The following is a 20054-nucleotide window of genomic DNA, read 5'->3' as shown; positions in this document are numbered from 1 at the left end:
TATTTTGCAGATCTTCGGGATCCAAATGATTAAAAAGATTAAAGGAAGATTAATTTACCCTAATAATTACTATTATAACAGCATACAAGTCAACCTATTACGAAAGAATGAAGCAGTAAAAAAAAAATAAATAAATAAATAAATAAATAAATATTAATCTATCCTAATTAAAATAGAGTTTATAAATGGTAAGTATATTTTGTTGAGTGTACGTAAAATAGTACTATTTCTTTTGTTATATTTGTCTTAAATCTTTTCATTAAGATCTATTTCCAGTTTTAGCACAGAAAAAAAAAAGGTATTGTTTGTAAAGTAGTATTTACAATAAGCGTTGAATACAAATATCTTGTTGATCTCTCTCTCTCTCTCTTTTGTGTATTCAAATTGTATAACAATGAATCATATTTACTTTAATTATTTTCGCGTCTTCTTTTTCATTTTTCATGTTTTTTCATATATATTTTTTTTTTTTACTAGAAAATTCTAACTTTATCAAATGGTTTCGCATTTACGCATTTTTTTTTATTTATTTATCAATAAATGCTCCGATTTAAAAAAAAAGAGAGACAATTTCTCCACTTGGATAAAGTGAAAGGAAAAAAGATAATAACATTTTATTATCGAAACAATCAAACTTATCGGATAACATGTGTGTATGTAAATTATAGATCATTATAGATTTCCCTTTTTTATTTTATCTCTCTCTCTTTCTTTCTTTCTTTCTCTTTCTTTTTATTTCAATTCCTAAAGAGAAGCATAGACTGAATCAGTATGAAAATATGAAAAATAACATTTGAAATGAATGTAAACAAGTACAAGTATGTCTTTTTTTTTTATGCACAAATAGTATAAAATGTGGGGGAGGATAAAGAGTTACATAATAGACGAAATTTTAATAAAAAAAAAAGACTATTTTATATATGGTACCTGAATGTAAGCTTATAATACTCGATTGTAAGTCATGTTGATAATAATACCGAATAAGAAAAAAAAGGGGTGTGTGTTAAAAAAGATGTGTGTGTGTGTGTGTGTGTGTGTGTGTGTGTGAATGTATGTTTGTATTAAAATGAGTGAGGTTAATTATAAAAGAGAGCTTTTGTAGGGTTTGGGTATTATTTTAGAGATGATCAGTTTTCCATGTTGTGTTTTTTTTTCTTTTTTTTTAAATAATGAACTTGAATAATAATAAAATACGCACAACACGCTCAGGACAAATACAAGTTTAGCAGTAAAAGTTAAAATATATACATGTTTATATAGCGCTACTATTAATAAATAAGAAAAAAAAAAAAAAAGAGGGGGCGTTGAGAGATAAGACAGTGTCAATATTGTAAATACGTATGATGTTTATTTATTTATCTAAATAAATGATAATAACCACTTGCTAATATTTCAAGTAGCATGACAACAATGAGTGTTTAAATTAAACCCAAGTTCTTTGTTATTAAACATGTATTGACGACTTTTTATCTTATGAATAAATAGACTGTTACTATCCATTTATCTCCACTCTTTTTTTTTTTTTGTTTTTTCTTTTAGAAAAAAAAAATATACACATATATGATGCCACAACCAATTCCAGTTTTCATAGAATATCATTGCCATGTATGTAATGAAAGACTAAGTACTGCACCTGTTCTGATTAAACATCTAGAAAAATTCCATAGTATTCAAATCGAACGTAGAAAACCTGGTAAAAATAGACCGAAAGATGTTAAATATGAATTCAAGAAAAAGAAGGAAGCTAATACAAATTATGTTATTCATTTTGGTTGTCCCACTTGTTGGTTCCATTGCGAGCCTAATTATCAAACTATAGCAGAACATATCAAAAATGAACATGTGGATAACCAAGTAACTAATAAACCCACTATCATAGATGCTCCTGAACCAATCATGTATCAACACCGTTATTATGATAATAATCATTATGATGAATTTAACCCTGCTCATGATTATCATGATAATTACCGAGATATGAAAGATCATCATCAGATAAATATGGAAGCTCATCATCAGATAAATATGGATAAGCAAGATAATAATCATCTTGACTCCTCTGCTAAACAAAAAGAACTATTAGGTCTTGTAGATGATTTAGTTGCCAATTTTAAAAGGCTTTTTACTGATAAAGTAATGACAAAATAGTTTTTTTTTTGAAACAAGTCAATGTTGTCAAATAAAGTGTAATCCTTAATATATACGCTTTTATTTTTATTGGGTGGGGGTAGGGTCAGACATAATTGTGTATACAAGGACAACAATTTACATACTGATTGACTACAAAAGAAAAAAAAAAGTAATATAAACCACACGTCTTTCCTTCTATACTCCTTTTCTTTTACTATTCTTTCTTTCTTTCTCTTTATTCTTATTCTTGCTTGTAATATGGTAGGAACAAATAAGGTAGATGAAAATAACCCACCAAGAAAGAAAACGGTTTTGCATTTGGTTTATCCATGTTATATATGTTGTAGTGGACATAATAATAATAACTACGTTGCTTATGGTGTAGCTGCTAGAACTATTAATCACGTAAGGGAAGAGCATGGCTATTATCTTCCTAGTCGTCGTAAAAGTGTTCGTCGACCTAAGAATGATATATATGATTATCAAACTAATATGAAGATGCATTGGGATGAACAACAGTATGCTTGTACAAGTTGTTGGTATCATACTGACAACTTGTATAATTTAATAGAACATGTTAAAGTGAAACATACTCCATCAAGATATAATAATCAAGAATATGATACACATGATCATACGAATGAAGTTCCCTTTGTTTATACGGGTGATCGTTTTGAACAAAAGACAGTGAATACTATTTTTAAACAAATGAATGACATTACTGCTTTATTTAAAGATATTCTTAAAATGTCATAAATAATAAATATTTAAATTTGCGGTTTTTGAGTTGCTAAAAGTTCTTGCATACGTTGTTGAGTCTATACAAGAAGCTGTTAATATCAATTCTACACAAGCATATATGTATGTATGTATATACCTTTGAAGTTAAATAATGGAATACAGCTTCCTTTACCCAAGGTTGCTTATAAAAGTCTGTTTGCCGAACGTCTTCCAAGTTTACCTTTGTTTCACCCAGAATGATCTAATAAAAAAAAAAAAGAAAATTGAGCCTACATTTAACTACACATATACATAACATTCTCTTCTCTTTTCTTACTTCTAATTCTCTTGCTTGACTTGTAATCCATTTGTTAATAAACTTGATGGGATTGGTGGTAAATTGAATTAGGAAATCTCGCTTCACTTTTGAATTATTGATACTTTGTACACATTGTATAATTTTATCATCTAAAGCTAACACTTCTTTTTGGGATTGAGTTGAAGCTACTGTATTCATCATTTTTTGTTTCAAGACATTATCTAATTCTACATCCATATCATAAGCTGTAGGTGATTGTGTAAATTGTTTATCAACACAAATTGTATATTCTAATACGATTGGATCTGGGACTGTTAAATATCGATGAATTAATGTTGGTAATTCAGAAAGTTGGAATGTGTCTTTATCTAAAAGGTTTTTAAGCTTGGCATCACTCTTAATCATTCTCTTGTCCTGTTCATCGAATAGTTTATTCAACTAAAGACATGGATAATGAAGAAGTGTAAATAAATCCCCATCTCTTTTTTTTCCTTTTCCTTTTACCTTTATATAATTGCATAATTCAAGAATGATGTGTGGCTTTGTAGCTAATTTTACGTTAATCAATTCAACAAGAGGTGAATTCACCTTATATTTTTGTGGATTATAATCAGGGACAAGAATAACCCGTGCTTTAATATTAGTATCTCCTTTTCTTTTTACTTCAATACCATCAAAATCAGAAGATGAAGCTTGTTTATGCCACTATAACATGATGTATATGAATAGCCTATTTATTTATTCATTTTAACAAAATAGTATACTTACTTCAATAATATTGCCTTCTGGAAACATATCAGGGTCTCGTTCAAGCTCGACAATAATGGATTTAAAAAAGGATGTAAATTTTTGAACTGGTTGTGCTTTTTTTGTAGGTATCAAGGGCTATTATCAGTCATGTGTTAATTATTATAATCAATCTTATATATACATGTATAGTTTGATAGCATACATCTAGTAATCTTCCTTCAATTCTTAAAGTCCAGGAAGGTGCATTATTATCATTATTTTCAAAATTATTGCCTTCTTCTAATTGACTTGACTGATCGGCAGCTGTATTAGATAAAAATATACGTAATGTTCGACGTACCTATATTTTGATAACATAAATGGTGTTATCTTGTATTCTTTTTCTTTCTTTTATTTTACTTACTTTAGTTGGTTTTCCTAAAGCCTCTTGAACATCTAATCGTTTTCTCATGATGGCTTTATCCAGATTTTTTTCAAGTTCACATAATTCCGTATATAGTTTTGATTCTGGTATATATGCATCAATCTAAGAATAGAATTAATAATAATAATAATAAAAAAAAGCTCTAGTATATAAATCTATACATGTATATTACCTTTGGTAAGGCATTACGATCTATAGGCCTCTTTTTTCTTTTTATAATAATTTTAGATTAATAATGAAAAAAAAAAAAAAGATAAAATCGTTAAATCTTACTTGATGTGTTTTGTTATTGAATCATTTTCAGCAGGTCTTTTTTTAATCTGAATAGCTGGTGTAATGATAGTTGCCTGTTGTTGTTGTTGTTGTTGTTGTTGCATTTTTCTTTTTTTTTTTTTTAAAAAAATAAATAAATAAATGAATAAATAGAAAAAGGCGCGAAAATAATAATAATAATAAAAAAATATTTTTATTTTAAAAAAAGGTCATTAGAGCAAAACAAGCATAAAAAAGACCAACGGGGTATGCAACTAGCAATCGCTGTTCATTTAAATGAAGTACACTTGTAAACATACCAGAACTTGAATAAGTACACCAAAATATACTAATGATAGTCAAGACAGAACCAACGATATTATCTAATTTCAATACTACACTAAATCCACTCAACATAACCATGGGCAATAAACAGTAACCTAAAACACTAGCTGTTCTTGACCAGTCAATTCCATTTTCACTCATCAAATTCAAAATGAGATAAATACTGACAACTCCCAATACTCCCACACCATAAATGTAACTAAAATGTGATTTTCTCGACAACAACAAAAATGTACCAAATAAAAAAATGAATAAAAGAGGTCCTGCTAAATCAGCATCATCCATAATTGTGTGTGGTACTGTACGAAAAGGATTTAATACAGCTAAACTCTGAATAAATAAATAAAAAAAAAAGAGAGACATGAGTTTTTCTTATTTTGATGTATACATACAGACAGACACACACACACATATATATATATTTATATGTATATCAAGCTTACCTTTGTTTTAATATGGTCAAAGTTTAATCCAAGTTCTTCTAACAATGGTGGTTCATCTGCAAATCCACCTGTGCCAAACGCGCTCCAAAAAGAACCAGAAGCACCTGAAGTATAATCATAATTAGAAGATCTCATGTCGCCAGTAGGTGGACTACTATAATAATTAGCATTTGAATTATATTGATCCCCATAACTTGATGAATAAAATTGTAAACCATCTGCACCTGCAGTAGACTGTGGCTGACCATAATATTGGTTTGTATCTTGATTATTATCAAATAATACTGAATGAACAGGTTGAATGGATGCCATCTTATATAAAAAAAAAAAATTGTATGAAAAAAAAAAGACCTTATTATTATCAAATAATTTAATAGCAGCAGCCAATTTAGGTAGAATTAGTTTAACAACCAATAAAAAAATATTATTTTTATTTAGCATTATTATTATTGAGTCATTTGTTGTTGGTGTAGTGTATTTTCTTCATTCGTGCTTTGTAGCAAGTCAATTCCATCGTCTTCAGCAAGAATTTTTTCTGCCAGTTGTGATTTTTCAGAAGTGATATAAACAGGAGGCTTTTTATGATTTACTACTTTACTGTCTATAATAACCTGTTTAATGCAAGAACCTGGTGCATCATACATTGGCTCTAATAATAAGTTTTCCTATTTATAAAGTGAATAATAGATACTATTTTTTTTTTTAAACAATAAATACCATAATCCTTCTTAAACCTCGAGCACCTGTTTTCTTTTCTAATGCTTGAGATGCAATAGCCTCTAAAGCAGCTTGACTGAATCTTAATTGAACATGATTCAGTTTAAATAATTCTTCATATTGTTTTAGCAATGAATTCTTAGGCTCCTTCAAGACACGAACAAGATCATTCACTTTAAGATTATTTACAGAAGCAACTACAGGAATGCGGCCTACGAATTCGGGTATCAATCCAAATTTTACAAGATCATTTGGTTCAACAGATTGTAAGGATTCTTTACGTTCATTTTCAGCCTCTATTTCTGATATGATACGTGCATTGAAACCAATGGACTATGAAAGAGTTAATTATTACTTTATACTTGAAACCAAATTAAATGAAATACTATCTACTTACTCCTTTTGACATACGATCACTAATAATTTTATCCAACCCAATAAAGGCACCACTTAAAATAAATAAAATGTTACTTGTATCTACAGAATAAGTTTCACCTTTATTAGGGGAACTTATCGCTCCTCCTCCTCCTCCTCCTCCAACTCCTCCTCCTACTCCATTTGGAACCCCCCTTTTATGGTTATTAGAAGCACCAGATTTGTCTGTGATATTCACGATTGTACCTTCTAACATTCTTAAAAGTGACTATAGATATATACACACACACAAAAAGTATAAGTTGAATAATATCAAATAGAGTAGAGTAAAGTATGTATGTTATTATACCTGTTGAACTCCTTCACCAGACACATCTCTTGACGCAGAATGACTATCTGATCTTCTAGATATTTTATCGATTTCATCAATAAAGACAATACCTGTTTCAGCTTTCTTTACATCATAATCACAAGCCTGTAACAATCTTTGAATGACCAACTCAACATCTTCACCTACATAACCAGCTTGAGTGAAAGGTGTAGCGTCTGACATTGAAAACGGAACTTGTAATATCTGAGCTAACGTTCGTGCAAGCAATGTCTTTCCAGAGCCCGTTGGACCAATCAATAGAACATTACTTTTATCATGTACAGTCGTATTATCTCCTAATTCTTGTTCAAAAGATGATCTTGTCGTATTTGATTCATTTATAGGTGATACTGTCTTGTGGTTATTTGAGGCTTCTGTAGGTGGATTTAACCATGCACGACGTTGTGCACCTATTCGATTATAATATTTAATAAATAAATAAATAAAAAAATAAAAATTCATTTAAATCATACCAAGTGATATATTCTCAGCAGAAGAAAAGTCATTATGTTGCTGTGATTGAAGTGGTAATTGTTGACTTGAATAATATTCTTGAGGAAGAGTAGGATGATGATGTTCAGTATGAAATTTGTCATCTAATCCCTCCATATGACTAGACAAATGAAGTTGTTCTTGCTGATGTTGTTGTTGTTGTTGCCGTTGTTGTTGTCTTTTCAAGTTTGCTCTCACCCTGTTATAATGATTATAAATAGCTACAGCAAGGACCTTTTTTGCTCTTTCTTGTCCAATGACATATTCATTTAAATGTTGAACAATCTATTTAAAGAAGATGGAGTTTATTAGATAATCTTTTTGATAAGTATAAATAAATATAGATATATGTATATATTTAACGTTTATTGCTGTTGTTTTTCTTTTCTTTTTTCTTTTCTTTTTTTTTAAAAAAAATAATAGTAATAATAGCATATACTTACAGTACGAGGGTCAGTTAAGGGAGTAGAAAGTCCAAAATGGTCTTCATTATTATTAAAAGGCGGGGTAGAAATAGGGTTTATAAAATTATCTCTTCCCATAAGCCCTCCACCAGTATAATCAGCACTATGATAGAATCGTTTTGATGCTAATAAAATAACTGGTCTCACTGAATAATGTGGAGGCAACGTTGACTTTAAAACAGGTGCATAAATAGTAAATATCCTCATAATATAGTGTCGAAAAAAAAAAACAAAAAGGAAAAAACAAAAAGAATAAAAAAAAAAAGGAAATACAACAATATAAATGATTCAATTTTTTTTTGTGTACCAATCGTTTTTTTGCATATTACAAGTTCTCTCCTCACTAAGAAAAAAAAAAAAAAAAGAAAAAGACTACGTTAGAACTCCGTAATCATTGCATTAATGCTGTAGCTTTTTTTTTTTTTTTTATTAATAAGTTAAAATTTTGTCTCTTCAATATCTAAGAAATTAAGGGATTCTTTTTTTTTTTTTGCAGTATAAATGCTATATTTACAATAGAATTTAATTAAAAGTAACGTGGTTACTAGAACGAGATGATGATGAGTTAAAGCCTCCACGTCCACGATTATTATTAAATCCACCACGGGAGCCACCACGGCCACCACCACGACTACCACCACGACTACCGCCGCGAGCACCACCGCGGGCACCACCACGAGCACCACCACGAGCACCGCCTCTACTACCGCCTCTTGCTCCACCACGAGTATTAGTTTGTCTCTTTTCAATCTTGCCTTGAAGACCAGTAGGCTTTGAAACTAATAAATTTAAAAATTAGCATTCATTATAGAAATATATTATCCTCTTTTTCTTTTTTTCTTTTTTTCTCTACCTTTTCCAGCTACTTTAGGTTTAGGTAAGAAACGATCCATTGGTAATAATTTGTCAAGTGCAATATAGACTTTATCATCTAATTTAAAATTATTTGTACTATGACCATCCTGCATCTTTACAGTAAAATAAACTTCGTTTACAGGACCGAGAATTTCATCAATTTTACCAATCATAGTCTTGTCTTGAAGGTAAATGGGTGCATTGAAGAATGGAACCTTAGGATTATTCAATTTGCAGACCATTTCACCTTCGCAAGCACTAACAAATGTACCAACAACTAAAAAATAAATAAATGAATTTAATACATCAACACATTTATAATTTTTTTCTTTTCTATATTATTATTATTATTACCAACTACTTCGGCTGGTGGTCCTTGTTGGCTATTAAATCCACCTCTTCCACCTCCACGACCTTTATGATCGATGAACAATCTTGAAGTCAGTAAAAAAGAAAAAAAAATTTTTTTATTAATTTAACTAATTTTTGAATTACCCCCACGAAATCCACCACGTCCACCTCTTTGATCTCCATAACCCATTATGTTTGTTTTAAATATTTGTATATTTTTTTTTTTTAAAAAAAAAAAGAAAAAAAAAAGAACTGCAAAAATTACAAGATTTGTTGGTCTACTGCTAAAATTTTTGACCACTGTAAAGTTTTTGAAAATAGTAGTATAATTTAATAGTCACTTTTATGTTACAAGACCATTCTATGTGTCGTCATCATTTTTCCGTCTTTTTTTTTTTTTTTTTCTTTTTTTTTTTTATACATACAATTGGTAGTTCTTAATTTTTTTTTTTCTTTGTTTCCCTTTCAAATTTTCAGCTTTTGAAAAGGATTTTATTAATTTTGGAACAGAATGGGCTATAATGAATGGTCAGACGATGAGAACACGCAGCATAATCACGGACGCGATAAGTTTCGTCATGAACGTAGCTTAGAACGTGATAGATATGGTGAAGAGTACGAGCGCTATGACCGAAAGAAGCGCGGTCGTCGTAGCCCTACTCCTCCTGAAGGTATAGAAACAACAAAAATCCCATAAAATGCATACTTTTATTTTTGTTTATTTCTTCTTATATTATTTATTTTTTTTTCTATTCTCTCTCTCTCTCTCTTTTTTTTTCTATTCTTTTGTTTTTTTTGTTTTCATTATTATTCTTTATTATTGTTATTATTCTACTCTCGTAACTATACGTATATCTTTCAATCGCATCGACTTCTATTCCAATCAATGTATATTTCAACTATTATTACTTTATATATATATGTATATATATGTATATATATGTATATATATATTTAATCAACATCAATAGACCGTCGACATAAAAGAAGACCTTCTTATTCACCTATGAGAAATTACTCACGTAATAGAGACATTAGAAATGACCCTGAAACTGATCACTACATTCCAAACTATGATCGTGATGGCTACATGCCTGGACCTCGTTATGGTAGCAAACCTGAACCTTCTCAGTTTGCTGGAGGATATCCCATGATGGGTAACTATTTTATATTGTCGTCTTCTCCCTTCCCCCCTTTTTTTTGTTATACTAATATTTAATTAATTTTGAAAATATTTATAGAAATGATGGGTCCACAAATGATGAACCAAGGCTGGGTTGGAAGGTATAATTTTTTTTTCTTTTTCAGAAAAAAAAAAAACGGCTAAATAAATTCTATATATAAATATATGTATATGTAATTCATACAATTTGTTTAGACTTCCTTTGGTCGATCCAATTCAACTAGATTACCTTGTATCTTTTAAGCAATTTTCTGAATACACCAAAAGAACTTCTAATAGACGTATTGATGATGAAGATATGCAAAAACGTTTCGCTCATTATAAAGAAAAATTTGCTGCACGACAATTAGCTCAATTCTTTGCATCCAATCAAGATAAAGAGTGGTTTCAAGAAAAATATCACCCTCATCTTTCGCGTCCTCGACAAGAAGATGTCAAATCACGTAGACGTCGCTATTTAACGGAATTCTTGGAAGAATTAGAAAGGGGTGATTATGACAATTCGTGTTATGATGCTAAAGTGGATCCATCCAAAGAAACTACCAACGATGAAGATGAAACTGAGAATACAATGCCAACTACAGAAAATAATAATGAAGACACGACTGATGTCGAATATGAAACAAAGTTAGTCATCAAAACTGTACCTCCAACCATTGCTAGAGAAAAGATTTTAGAGGTATTCATGATTGGCTCACAAGGAAAAAAAAAAGAAAAAGAAACATCACTGAATTATACATGTATATTTATTTATATATTTTTATTATTATTATTATTAGTTTTGTAGTAAAGTGGAAGGCTTTGATTATTTAGCTCTTTCAGAACCAAGTCCGAATAAGAAATTTCATCGTATTGGATGGATTACTTTCAAGGAAGGAACGGATATGAAAAAGACATTTGAACAATTAGATAATCAAAAGGTGGATGATTTTGTATTTCACTTGGCTATGAATCGTAAAAATGCAGTTCAAACCCGTAATCCTCGTAACGCTCCTGAGATTGCTAATACAACGGAGCGTATTCAAAAAGATGTAGAACAAGCTAAAGAACTAGCACTTGCTCTTGAATCCATATTAGGTGAAGATACGCCAGAAGGATTAAAGGCTGTTGAAGCTCGCACTGAAAAAGTAATCAGCGAGCATAAAGATGAAAAGGAAGAAGAAAATTGGAAATTAAAAAAATCATTGGACATGATCATTGCTTATTTAAGACGAGTTCATATGTATTGCTATTATTGTGCATTAGAATGTGATTCATCTGAAGAGTTGACAAGGAAATGCTGTGATCCTCATTGTCGTATTCTATCTACTCAAAAATCGGAAGAATCCAATACTGATCCTAAACAAATAGCAAAAGCCGAGCGAGGAAGTAAGTAAATTCATATAGAAAACAAGTAAAGTATTCATTTGAAGTCATTTATTTTATTAGTGGCTCAATGGGCGAAAAACTTGGATCAGAGAATATCTTTAAAAATTCATACACCAGATGATCATGAAATCAAAAGATTAGGTGGTCTTATTTTGCAAACGTAAGTTTTTTTCTTTTCTTTTCCTTCTAAGCAGAGATAATTGAAGCCTTTTTTATTTTTTTTTAATCTTAGGGAACTTGAAGAATTTGTTAAGGAACATGTTCTTAAGGAGCACGAATCCAAATATAAATGCCAAGTGGGCGAATGCTCTAAAGCATTTAAAGGCTTTGATTATGTAGAGAAGCATATCTTAACAAAGCATCCTGAAGAAACAGAGCGTATTAAAACTAAAGTAGAATATTATAATAACTATGTGTTGGATCCCAATCATATTTTACCCAATACAAACACAAATTATGTCAATAATCAAGCCATGATGCCCATGGGTATGCCATTCATGGGCATCATGGGAACACCCCAAGGTATGCATTTACCACCTACTGCTGCTATGGCAGGAACCCCTTGGGATCAAATACCTCGTATTGGATTTGGTAGTGGTAATGGTGGTGGTGCAGAGAATATGTATGGTGGTGGTTCATACGCTGCAAGAAGAACAAGGGGAGGTAGTAATACTATGATGGATATCGATGCATTCCCTAAAGACCCTAGACAAGTTAAATCTTATGTTGATCTTGATGCTCCTGCTGAAGGTGATTCAAACATTTCATTTTATTAATTTTTTCTTTCTTTCTTCATACACATAATACATATTAATTGTGTTCGTCTTTTTTTTTTTTTTTTTTTTTTTTTTTTTTTTTTTCTTTTTTTTTTTATTATCCATTCATACACATAAATTACGAAAAAAAAAAAAAAAAAAAAAAAAAAAAACTTTTCTATGTACTCTTGTTATAACCAATAAATAAATATACATAAATACAAATATACATGAAAATAATGTTATTTTAATAATGTTATATAATACACACATATAATACAAATGCTTTCCTTTTTTTTCTTCGAATTAATTAATTGTAATGTTTACTTATTCAACTAAGATATCCTCCTCCGTGATTCTTGTTGATCAGCTTCTTTCATTTCTATATCCTCTTCCTTTTCTATTCTTCTTCTTGAACCAGGTCGTTCATCACTGCGTTCATAAACGTGTCGTTTATGACTTGTTCTAACATTTGGAGTAGAAATCTTGACTGGTCCCTTTCTTTGTGGTATTCGTTGCTTCTTAGTAACAGGGTCACTCTTTTCAAATATATTGTGAGGTATCGTGGTTTTATCTATTTTATGATTGAAGTATGGGTATTCACACTGTTATCCTCCCCATATATAAATAGAATTCGTTAAAATATCATATTCTTGTAATCATATATATATTTATGTAAAACCTTACATTTGTTATAAGTGATCGTTTTTGAGCATCACGAACCAAGTCGCCCCAATATTCACTATTGGATAATGAACGTGCATTGCCTAGAACAAATAAAGAACGTTTTGCTCGTGTAAGACCCACATTCATACGACGCATATCAGCCAAGAAACCAATACCACGTCCTAAATAATAAAATAAAATAAATAATTTATGATAAAAAAAAAAAATTCAAATCTTTTATACTTTACCTGAGCCAGCTCTTACACAAGAGAAAATAATAATTTCCTTTTCTTGACCTTGGAAACCATCTACAGTGTTAAAATCAATAACATCAAGAATACTATTGCCAAATCGTTTCTGAAATCTTGATTTTAATTGTCCTACTTGTTGTTTATAAGGCGTAATCACACCAATCTTTGATGCAAACTAATTTTTATTTTTATCCCACACACACACACACAAATACAGAAGGAAAAAAAAAAGATTAAGACAAGTTGAATTTGAACATATACATATATATTAGATAACTTACTTTAATTGAAGGAAGCTTACTACAAAGCATGTCTACTAAAGCAACAGCAGCATCTGCCTCGGCTACATTAAAGATGGATTTGCCTTTACCAAGTTTTTCTTGACCATCAAGTACATTAAAGAAACGATAAGGAGGGAAATCAGATAATGAATGCCATACTGCTGAAGCAATTTTAGACATACTGGGTCCATCTAAAAGACGGGATTTATAAAACATCTTGCTTGGAAATTTACTAATTTCTGGATGCATACGATATTGAATACTATTCAAAATAATAAAGTTAACAAAGCATACATACATACATATATATATATTACCTTAATAAGTTTACTTCATTTGCAATAGTATTTTCTAATCTCATAAATAAACTCTGTTGATAATTATATTTGGAAGCCAGAGTAGACATAACAGTAGGTGGTAACTGATTAGGATCTATAAAGGAAATAATAAATAAATATATATATAATTGTTTTATATGATTATAAAATTATACTTTACCACCAACAAGGATACATCGTTTGGTATCAAATTTTAATGGAATTAATGAACTTATCTCAATCGATTGAGCAGCTTCGTCTACGATGACAGTCTCAAATGAAACACCTATCGAGGTTAACATATCGTGACCACTACCACTTAATGTAGCACAGACAACATCTGCATTCGCAAATACTTTCTGTCGAGCACGAATACGAGAGACCTCCATTTCTCGACCATGGTTCTTTTGATCTTGGTAAGTATCCTTTAACAAAATTTTGGCCTTGGTCAGTTTTTGTGCAAGAGATTTCCTCTTCTCACGTAAGATAGACATCTGCACCATATCACTGCCTGATTGAGTAATCTCACGATCTACTTCATCCAAACTGATCTGAATGTTACGAATATCTCTATGAAGACCATCTAGTTTTGCACTCCACTTGTTACCACCTTCATTGCCAACAGATGACTCCATTTCTATCTCAATCAATTTGTCAAGGATACGATCTTTTACACTTGCATTGACAGAATCTGCTACACCGATACGAACGACATTGGGTTTACGAATACCGTGCGATGTCATAACACCTTCTTTCAAACGCTTTGTAATTTCATCTACTGCTGCATTACTAGGAGCACAGACAAGAAGTTTACCAGAACCATAAGGTTGATCTAATGTTGGGTTTTGACGTTGATCGAGTAGTGAAATGATTAATGCTAAAATAGTCTTTGTTTTGCCAGTGCCCGGAGGACTATATATATATATATATGTATTTATATTAAAGGAAAATTTAAACTTTTGTTTATAAATATATTATAAATTTACCCTTGAATTAAAGAAAAACCTCTTTTCTTTTGAATAGCAGATATAATAGCTATTGCCTGTGGCTCATTTACATCATAACGATCACAATAGTGTTGAATAGCTCCACTACTCATTTTTGGTTGAGGCGATAATTTTGGTTGAATGATATCTTTACCTAAATCATAATATTCTAAACCTTCTAATGCAGCATATTCACGCATGGTTGTAGTTAAACTAAGTATGCATATATATATATATATATATATATATATATATATATCAGTATTAATACTTTATATTTTATATTTATATAACAAACCTCATAATCTTTAAGATATTCCAGGACGTCTTTGGCGAAATTGAGTTTAATAAGCTAATGCGATTTGCAGCAAAATAGCAGCGAATAATAACTTCACCCATGTTCTTCATCTGGTTAATAGATACAACCTTTCCTAAAAATGCTTTCCATTTCACTGATGTTCTTTCATCCTTATTATGACCATCATTATCAACATCTATAAAGAAATCAGAACCAAAATGATCAGCAACACAGACTAAATCATCAATTGACAGATTATTCGTAATAAGGCTCATAGGGAGACTAAAGGTAACATCTACAAAATCATTTGTATGACACCGAGTTTCAACAACACAATGATCTAATACATCACTCTGTGACAGTTGCTCCTTTGCACGCATTAACTGAGACCATGTCTCCAATATTAAAAGCGGCTCAAATATAGAACGATATTCCTCAAATGTTTTGAAGGTTGAAGGAACATGATTGTACATGTTTTCGTTTGTATGGGGTGGTATCTCACTCACTTCGGCAATATCCCATGATAAAATCGTTTTGTACAATCTATCGATAGTAGGTGTAATCTTTTGACGGCGTTCTTGTTCTCTTGCACGCGACTTTAATTTTCTGTCAAGGTATTCATTCGTAATAGGTGTCTCTAATAACTTGATGGTGCGCTTTGGTTTAGTATTAAAAAGAGCCTTTACGCTAGAACTCTCTGCTTTTACATTAGCTGTCCTAAAAGATGATTCTGCTTCATCCATATCGTATATTAAGCCACGTAAACCAGAGTCATCATCTCCTTCATCAGATGAAGTATCAGATGAATCTGAAGAATTTTCCTGAGAATCAACACCGTAACGTTGACGAACAATTTTAGCAGCTGAAGGGGATTTGACTGTGGCAATCAAACGTCGTTCAGCGCGAAATTCCTCACGTAAACTTCTCATCTTTGAGGAAAACCCCATCGATGGAGGCTTTAGCTTACGACCCTTAGATGTGACAGCATACGTGGGTTGTTTGCTTTCGGGAGGATAAAATCGAGGCACATTCTTAGGCTTATCATCACCTGTTCTACGAATAGCAGGGGGTGTTCTCGAAGGAGATAGGATGGGTACAGCTACTGGTTTTGCTGAGGGCTTTGCTGAGGGCTTTGCTGAGGGCTTTGCTGTTACAATGGGTGCTGATGAGGGTCTTGCAATAGGAGTTGGTATAGGCTTTGATATTGAAGCCACATCTGGCTTTGAAGTAGATACGAGTGATTTAGATGATGCCTTTGTTATTTCTTTATGTTTATCCACTTCCATAGGGTCATCTCGACCAAAATAAACATCTTTATTATCTGACTTTTCTGATAAAGCGGCTGCATCATCAGGTATATTTTCTTTCTTTACTTCAAACCATTCTTCTGGAACTTGTGAATAATCAATATCCGCAAATTCCTCCTCGAGCTCATCATCAGAGATCGTGTGTGGCTCCTCAGCGGTTGCGGGAAAATAATTTGTAATTTTTGATACATTAGATTTGCTATTTGCAGTGTTTGATGTTGGACGTGCAGGGCTTGTGAGTGAAACATTGGCAAAACTTTCATCTAAACTTATCTGACGTCTTTGGACTGGCTTAGGTGTATCAGCTCTACTGATTTGTAAAGGGGTAGAAGAAGAATCAAAATTTGAATGTAATGGCTCCTTTAAAATAGATGGAGGAGGAGGAGGAGTACTTATAACTGGACTTGCATTATCAGTGGGAGTAACAGACTGCCATTCAACATCTTCATCATCGCTATCATCATTTAAAAAGATAAAATTCGTAGGTTCATGAGCACTCAAGGCCATAAATAAATTTTCTTTTTCCTCGTCTGTTAGTTTACTTGCATTGACACCCGTAGCTGCTGTCATGAGTCGATCATAAGCCTCAACAGAAATTTTGATTTCAGCTCTTTTCAAGGTATGAAGTATACTGCGAATAAGTGGCATAAGTCGAGATATCATATCTTGACGTGTGACATAAATCCAATGAGAAAGCGAATCTACTAAAGTGTTGATATGGTCATAATTAAGTGAAGTATCTTTAGAATTTGAAGTAGTTGTCATAATATTCTCCAACACTTTCTTTGAATTTATTATCAATGATGAAGAATCAAGTATAGGCATAATGAGATTAACAACAACAGCAGGGCGATACTCTGTAGCCCATTGTAAACCCTTTCCAAAAATAATACTAACAGTACGCCAATAGACATCCCAAAATTCACCTATAACGCCATCTTCGTCCTTTATCTTTTCGGGTCCAGACTCTACTAATTTCATTAAATATCCACTTGATGAATTAGCTAATATATCAACTTGAATTGATAAAAATGTCGTAAGAGATTGAACTGATTTGAAAATGTTAAGAACTGGACTGTTGGCCAATGCTATAAATTCACGTAAAACAGAATTGAAGGCCTCTATCACCTTTAATGGTTGATACATATAAAAGAATTGTTGGTATAAATCATGATCACTAAGTTGTTGTGGATATTCTTGAATGAATTGAGCCATGTCTTGCTTGATTTCTAAATAGGGAGAACATATCAGATGAAGTATCGGCTTCACCATTTCTTCATTTGTCAATATATGTCTTTTAACACTCCAATCCATCTTTATCACCATCTTTAGTATTTTCCCTACTACGGATCGTATGTCTACGAATCGAAGTAAAACATGTTTGTGTTCCAAGGAAACAATTTCGCCTTTTGCTTCACTATCTTTTAAAAGATTTGGTATATCTGCCAAAGCAATATTTGCATAGGCTTTGAATAAAAGCATTGCTAACCAAGGAAACTGGATTGCGCTTTCGTTAAAGTAAGGCTTTATTGCAATCCAAATTGATTCATAAGGTGATTTTTTAACAGAATCTATTGGATCACTAGTACTCTCTTCCATTTCACTCATTAAATCATCTATTTTATAGAGTGCATTAAATGCCTTATTCAAGTAAGCTGCATCTCGATTTACAAGATCTGATAAGATATTTTGTGCAACCGCAGGCATATGTTGAACAAGAGCGGGCAATACAGTAGGGGTTATCTTTGCAAATCCAATCATTTTGGGAATATATTCATTCACTTTCTCTACTGGAACAGAATTGTCAGCTAGGCATTGATCGATAATCTGTAATCCTAATTCTGCACAATAGGCTTTACTCATAACGCCCCATGTGTTTAATTGAAAATAGCCGAACGTTGTATCTAAAATCTTTTGTGTAATCTCTTTCTCTACAGGTGTATGTCGTAATGAGGACCAATAAGGATATATCCATTCCAGCATGCTTTTGATCTTTGACATTAACTTATCGTCTGGATATGGTGTGCCATCTCGTTGTAGAATTTTTCCAGTATTCCCCTCTCTTGCAATTTTCATAGCGGTTTGAAAGACAGTATGTTCACATATTTGCTTCACAATATCATAATAAATAATACTATTTGTCCCTACTTCACCCCAAAAATGACCTTGCATTTTAAGTAACATAGCTGTCATGGTTTTCAAAAGTTCACCTAGCCATTCAGCTGAAGTAGATAATTGAAATAAAATGAGCTGAGGCATAGATACAGATGATTCAGATAAGAATGTTAATAACACCTCTGATGTTGTTAGACTTGCAACTAATCGAAATGATTTCCAAAATTCACCCAGATCCTGTATTATCGTAAATGGACAGAGTTTAATGATAGTCCTGAATTCATCTTCCGCTGTAAAAGACTGAATCAATCCTAAAACTAACTCTTTTATCTCTAAAATTTCTTCTTCTGAGAGTTTGTATTGATCTGTAGTGATAAATTTTTCTAATAACTTTCTCGCCCAAAAACGAACAACTCGATGATGATAAAACGTCATACGAAAAATGTAAGTTGTTACCTCTGTAGTGAAAGTAGGAAATGCACCTGTTTTCTGAATCAGCGTAAATGCCTTACCAAATGTGTCATCACATTTTGGATCCTTTAATAAATAAGGAGCATAAACAACTTCGAGTATAGCACACATTACTTGATTGGTCATGCTGAAATTGTTTTCATGTGAATTAAATGTTGAAATTATTCTACTAACGTCAAAATGATCGATGACTTGAAAGAATTCTCTAACTGTCTGTGCTGGAAATAATTCTTCATATCTAAAATTTATTATTTATTAAGAGAAAAAAAAAATCAAAATCATAAAGGAATTTGCATTTGTCGAGAGGAATAATAATAATAAAAAAGAAAAAAAAAAAAAAAAAACTAACCTCTGTTTTACAAATCTCTTTGATGTTTGATATGCTTGAACACATTGAATACAAGATTTTAATTGATCATCAAGCTTCTTTTTATATTGTAAAATGGGATCATGATCAGGCAATGAAAATAACCATAGTGACTCACGTGCAATAGGTAAAACTGCTTTTGTACACCACCAGTGATTAATAGATAAAAGATATTCTAAAGCCTCATTAAAGAAGTTTGTTTCAACATCAGCATTGCCTGGGCTTTTTTGTTTGCTCTCTAATAATTTCAACACTTTTTCAAGTTTTGATTCATTATTATGAGCATTCATAATAGTGTGATTTAAAATACAACAAAAGAGAACGATATATGCTCGTAGCAGGCAATGAAAGCTTATTTTTATTTTATTTTATTTTATTTTATTTTATTTTATTTTATTTTTTTTTTTTTTTTTTTTTTTTTTTTTGGACTGTTGTATTTTGTTATCGCGATCTTTTTTTTTTTTTTTTTTTTTTTTTGGCGTCGCAGTCGTGATCTTTCGAGAGCCAAAATTTTCCATATATGGATATAAAAATTATAAGGGCATATTGAATGCATATTTTTATTACTTGAAAAAGGCAGGTCATGCATACTAACATTATATAATCTATTTATGTAGTTGATGAATAATAAACTATTTATTTATTCTAATTGAAGTATAATAATGAACAAAATTTAAACCAT

At 31.3% G+C, this 20054-nt stretch overlaps 8 protein-coding genes across 8 annotated transcripts; 3 read left to right on the top strand and 5 right to left on the bottom strand.

The window, feature by feature from the left end:
- The first annotated feature begins 1362 nt into the window (after positions 1–1362).
- BX663DRAFT_322147 (uncharacterized protein) lies at positions 1363–2268 on the top strand. The gene has a single exon (XM_051522097.1). It carries the CDS (start codon positions 1561–1563, stop codon positions 2146–2148), a length of 588 nt encoding a protein of 195 aa, XP_051384581.1. The 5' UTR covers positions 1363–1560; the 3' UTR covers positions 2149–2268.
- On the top strand, positions 2220–2999 carry BX663DRAFT_322204 (uncharacterized protein). The gene has a single exon (XM_051522098.1). The coding sequence runs from the start codon at positions 2389–2391 to the stop codon at positions 2884–2886; it is 498 nt and encodes a 165-aa protein (XP_051384580.1). The 5' UTR covers positions 2220–2388; the 3' UTR covers positions 2887–2999.
- On the bottom strand, positions 2851–4746 carry BX663DRAFT_502906 (uncharacterized protein). Its single transcript, XM_051526683.1, has 9 exons — positions 4617–4746; positions 4516–4552; positions 4323–4445; positions 4122–4259; positions 3938–4054; positions 3674–3874; positions 3188–3607; positions 3008–3112; positions 2851–2948 (listed from the first exon to the last, which is right to left on the bottom strand). The coding sequence occupies exons 1-9, from the start codon at positions 4718–4720 to the stop codon at positions 2898–2900; spliced, it is 1296 nt and encodes a 431-aa protein (XP_051384579.1). The 5' UTR covers positions 4721–4746; the 3' UTR covers positions 2851–2897.
- Positions 4747–4784: 38 nt separating this feature from the next.
- On the bottom strand, positions 4785–5729 carry BX663DRAFT_451115 (uncharacterized protein). Its single transcript, XM_051523752.1, has 2 exons — positions 5384–5729; positions 4785–5270 (listed from the first exon to the last, which is right to left on the bottom strand). Exons 1-2 carry the CDS (start codon positions 5693–5695, stop codon positions 4815–4817), a joined length of 768 nt encoding a protein of 255 aa, XP_051384578.1. The 5' UTR covers positions 5696–5729; the 3' UTR covers positions 4785–4814.
- Positions 5730–5770: 41 nt separating this feature from the next.
- BX663DRAFT_502904 (P-loop containing nucleoside triphosphate hydrolase protein) lies at positions 5771–8046 on the bottom strand. The gene is made up of 6 exons (XM_051526682.1): positions 7781–8046; positions 7319–7622; positions 6825–7255; positions 6498–6743; positions 6101–6433; positions 5771–6048 (listed from the first exon to the last, which is right to left on the bottom strand). The coding sequence occupies exons 1-6, from the start codon at positions 8006–8008 to the stop codon at positions 5830–5832; spliced, it is 1761 nt and encodes a 586-aa protein (XP_051384577.1). The 5' UTR covers positions 8009–8046; the 3' UTR covers positions 5771–5829.
- A 223-nt stretch (positions 8047–8269) lies between these two features.
- On the bottom strand, positions 8270–9252 carry BX663DRAFT_502900 (Gar1/Naf1 RNA binding region-domain-containing protein). The gene is made up of 4 exons (XM_051526681.1): positions 9152–9252; positions 9011–9070; positions 8655–8933; positions 8270–8580 (listed from the first exon to the last, which is right to left on the bottom strand). The coding sequence occupies exons 1-4, from the start codon at positions 9195–9197 to the stop codon at positions 8324–8326; spliced, it is 642 nt and encodes a 213-aa protein (XP_051384576.1). The 5' UTR covers positions 9198–9252; the 3' UTR covers positions 8270–8323.
- Positions 9253–9450: 198 nt separating this feature from the next.
- Positions 9451–12383, top strand: BX663DRAFT_502898 (uncharacterized protein). The gene is made up of 7 exons (XM_051526680.1): positions 9451–9678; positions 9979–10164; positions 10249–10291; positions 10386–10869; positions 10970–11558; positions 11619–11718; positions 11791–12383. The coding sequence occupies exons 1-7, from the start codon at positions 9519–9521 to the stop codon at positions 12332–12334; spliced, it is 2106 nt and encodes a 701-aa protein (XP_051384575.1). The 5' UTR covers positions 9451–9518; the 3' UTR covers positions 12335–12383.
- A 118-nt stretch (positions 12384–12501) lies between these two features.
- Positions 12502–19714, bottom strand: BX663DRAFT_502892 (uncharacterized protein). The gene is made up of 8 exons (XM_051526679.1): positions 19355–19714; positions 15113–19243; positions 14815–15027; positions 14010–14740; positions 13829–13943; positions 13512–13773; positions 13228–13405; positions 12502–13161 (listed from the first exon to the last, which is right to left on the bottom strand). The coding sequence occupies exons 1-8, from the start codon at positions 19660–19662 to the stop codon at positions 12959–12961; spliced, it is 6141 nt and encodes a 2046-aa protein (XP_051384574.1). The 5' UTR covers positions 19663–19714; the 3' UTR covers positions 12502–12958.
- Between the last annotated feature and the right edge of the window lie 340 nt (positions 19715–20054).

Source organism: Cokeromyces recurvatus (assembly GCF_025118155.1).
Source record: "Cokeromyces recurvatus strain NRRL 2243 chromosome Unknown BX663scaffold_7, whole genome shotgun sequence".
NCBI lineage: Eukaryota > Fungi > Mucoromycota > Mucoromycetes > Mucorales > Mucoraceae > Cokeromyces > Cokeromyces recurvatus.
This window is presented reverse-complemented; position numbering and strand designations above follow the sequence as displayed.

Coding starts and splice junctions, on each gene's coding strand:
- BX663DRAFT_502904 (XM_051526682.1), bottom strand. CDS start 8,008: ATGAGGATATTTACTATTTATGCACCTGTTTTAAAGTCAACGTTGCCT. Junction 7,623..7,780: donor CCTTAACTGACCCTCGTACT/GTAAGTATATGC, acceptor TTCTTTAAATAG/ATTGTTCAACATTTAAATGA. Junction 6,434..6,497: donor GTGATCGTATGTCAAAAGGA/GTAAGTAGATAG, acceptor ACTCTTTCATAG/TCCATTGGTTTCAATGCACG.
- BX663DRAFT_502906 (XM_051526683.1), bottom strand. CDS start 4,720: ATGCAACAACAACAACAACAACAACAACAGGCAACTATCATTACACCA. Junction 4,553..4,616: donor TCAATAACAAAACACATCAA/GTAAGATTTAAC, acceptor TATTATAAAAAG/AAAAAAGAGGCCTATAGATC. Junction 4,260..4,322: donor CTTTAGGAAAACCAACTAAA/GTAAGTAAAATA, acceptor ATCAAAATATAG/GTACGTCGAACATTACGTAT.
- BX663DRAFT_451115 (XM_051523752.1), bottom strand. CDS start 5,695: ATGGCATCCATTCAACCTGTTCATTCAGTATTATTTGATAATAATCAA. Junction 5,271..5,383: donor TTGACCATATTAAAACAAAG/GTAAGCTTGATA, acceptor TTATTTATTCAG/AGTTTAGCTGTATTAAATCC.
- BX663DRAFT_322204 (XM_051522098.1), top strand. CDS start 2,389: ATGGTAGGAACAAATAAGGTAGATGAAAATAACCCACCAAGAAAGAAA.
- BX663DRAFT_322147 (XM_051522097.1), top strand. CDS start 1,561: ATGATGCCACAACCAATTCCAGTTTTCATAGAATATCATTGCCATGTA.
- BX663DRAFT_502898 (XM_051526680.1), top strand. CDS start 9,519: ATGGGCTATAATGAATGGTCAGACGATGAGAACACGCAGCATAATCAC. Junction 10,165..10,248: donor TGGAGGATATCCCATGATGG/GTAACTATTTTA, acceptor AAATATTTATAG/AAATGATGGGTCCACAAATG. Junction 11,559..11,618: donor AGCAAAAGCCGAGCGAGGAA/GTAAGTAAATTC, acceptor TTATTTTATTAG/TGGCTCAATGGGCGAAAAAC.
- BX663DRAFT_502892 (XM_051526679.1), bottom strand. CDS start 19,662: ATGAATGCTCATAATAATGAATCAAAACTTGAAAAAGTGTTGAAATTA. Junction 15,028..15,112: donor AATATCTTAAAGATTATGAG/GTTTGTTATATA, acceptor ATGCATACTTAG/TTTAACTACAACCATGCGTG. Junction 14,741..14,814: donor GGTTTTTCTTTAATTCAAGG/GTAAATTTATAA, acceptor ATATATATATAG/TCCTCCGGGCACTGGCAAAA.
- BX663DRAFT_502900 (XM_051526681.1), bottom strand. CDS start 9,197: ATGGGTTATGGAGATCAAAGAGGTGGACGTGGTGGATTTCGTGGGG. Junction 9,071..9,151: donor ACGTGGTGGATTTCGTGGGG/GTAATTCAAAAA, acceptor TCGATCATAAAG/GTCGTGGAGGTGGAAGAGGT. Junction 8,581..8,654: donor ACCTAAAGTAGCTGGAAAAG/GTAGAGAAAAAA, acceptor TAAATTTATTAG/TTTCAAAGCCTACTGGTCTT.